This window comes from Merops nubicus, unplaced genomic scaffold (genome assembly GCF_000691845.1).
Source record: "Merops nubicus isolate BGI_N331 unplaced genomic scaffold, ASM69184v1 scaffold10443, whole genome shotgun sequence".
In the NCBI taxonomy this organism is placed as follows: Eukaryota; Metazoa; Chordata; class Aves; order Coraciiformes; family Meropidae; genus Merops; species Merops nubicus.
The window spans coordinates 1-2,132 of record NW_008598247.1 but is presented as its reverse complement, the minus strand read 5'-3'; the positions used below and the strand labels follow the sequence as shown (position 1 = coordinate 2,132).

Genomic DNA, 2,132 nt, shown 5'->3' with positions numbered 1-2,132 from the left:
AGGCAGGGGTAATGAAAGCTTTGCACCGATTGAAAAGTTAACAAAATGAAATATATTATTTAACAGGGTACAGAAAGGAAGAAGGGTAGGGGTGTAACAGGGTAAAGGGATTATTATTCGCATGTCTGTGATGAATGTGATGAGAACTTCACCCAGAAGTCTACCTTCACCCAGCACATGCACACCCACACTGAGGAGAAGCCCTTTGCCTGCACTGACTGTGGGAAGAGTTTCACCTGGAAGTCCCACCTCGCCAAACATCGCTGCATCCACAATGGAGAGAAGCCCTTTGCATGTGGCACTTGCAGCAAGAGCTTCACAACCAAGTTCAACCTCAACCAACACCATCACATCTGCACTGGTGAGAGACCCTATGTCTGTGACAGGTGCAGCAAGAGCTTCAGCCACAGCTCCCACCACCTCGAGCACATGTGCACCCACACCAGGGACCAGCCTGTGCTAGGGGGACACAAATCATACAGTCATACAATCATTATGGTTGGAAAGGACCTCTAGGATCAGCAAGTCAAACCTTCATTCCGGCATTTCCCTAAAACCTTCATTCCAGCATTTCCCTAACCATTAGACCATAGCGTCAAGTGCTACATCTGCTCGTTTTCTGAACACCTCCAGGGATGGTGACTCCACCACCTCCCTGGGCAGCCCCTTCCAGTGCCTGACCACTCCCTCAGGGAAGGAATTCTTCCCATTATCCAACTGAAACCTCCCCTGGAAACATAACCAGGACAGCTGATCCAAACTGACCAAAGGGATATTCCATACCGTATGATGTCAGCTCAACTATAAAGCTGGTACAAAGGAGGTGGAGGGTGGGGGCTACTCCTTGGTCCTCCAGAGCAACCGCTATGTGTTTTGGAGCCCTGCTTCCCAGGAAGGGGCCAGACATTGCCTGGGGATGGGAAGTAGAGAACAAGTCTTTGGGGTTTATTTGTTTTGTTTTGTTTTTTCCCCATTGCTTCTGCATGCAGCATTGCTTGGCTTTCCTTTCCAATTAAATGGCCTTTGTTTTTACAAAGAAGGCTTTTGCCTCCATCTTATTTTACTTTCCCCTTTTAATTTGCAGAGGGATAGGAAAGGGAGAGTGTGATATTGTGGCTTGGTGGCACCTGGTGCTTGGCCAGGGTTAACCCATCACAGCTCTTCACTGGCATTTTCCCATATTGGGTGCTTTCCTACACATGTTCTTGGAATCATCCTTGGAAGAAGACCTGAGCCTTCAGGCACTGCTCTGAGGAGATCCCTTGCTATGATGGAAATGCTGCTGTGGAGGGCTGCTGTGCTGTGACTATTCCCCTCCACCTATGCACACAAGCACAGCAACTGCTGCTCCACAGCAGTACTGCAGGAAGCATATCAGAAAATGAAGTCATTAAAAGGTCTTTTATTTTGCACAAATGCACAGATATTGTGGCAAAGTATTTTGTTTCTATTTTAAATCAATGTACAGAGAGCGTAGCTCACCAAGGTCACTGTGAAACACAAAATTCGTACATCCAAATATAGAAATGCTGTGATGAATGACATTGCTGCATTTTTTTAGAAAAAAAAAAAAAAAAAAAAGAAAAGAAAAAAAAAATCAAAATAGGAAAAATGCCAGAAAACAGGCTGGGCCCAGAAGGATTAACATTAGGAGCAACATGCAGAAGAAGATGGACACTTTATTTCCTCTGCAGAATTTGAACCATTAGTTTCCTCAGGGGATCTTTGAGCTCCTGGTTCCTCAGGCTGTAGATGAGGGGATTCACTGTTGGAGGCATCACTGAGTACAGAACTGACACCAGCAGGTCCAGCAATGGAGAGGAGATGGAGGAGGGCTTCAGGTGTCTATATAGACTTCTGTAGGGTCTCCCAGCTCATATAGGGGGCCCCAGTATGGACCAGTATGCACTAGTATAAGCCCCCGAGTGGGTGGGTGTGGGGCCCCAGCCTATAGAGGCCTGGTCTATAGGGGTCCCAGGCCCCACAGGGGTGCGGGGGGGCTCTATAGGGCCACGGGAGAGGGGACGACAGACACAGATGGTTGCGGAGTGGTCGTGTGGGTCGCGGCCCCTACAGCAGGGCGGTGGGGGTATCTCGGGCCATAAGGAGGGGGGGGGGCAGGTCATGTGGCA

The 2,132-nt window shown here is 48.6% G+C and overlaps 1 protein-coding gene across 1 annotated transcript; it reads left to right on the top strand.

Annotated features, from left to right (window-relative positions):
• Window positions 1-177: 177 nt before the first annotated feature.
• Window positions 178-361, top strand: LOC103769752 (gastrula zinc finger protein XlCGF8.2DB-like; the record flags this gene model as incomplete). Its single annotated transcript, XM_008936987.1, has 1 exon — window positions 178-361. A coding segment is annotated over exon 1 (184 nt), but the record flags the coding sequence as incomplete, so codon positions are not given.
• Window positions 362-2,132: the final 1,771 nt, after the last annotated feature.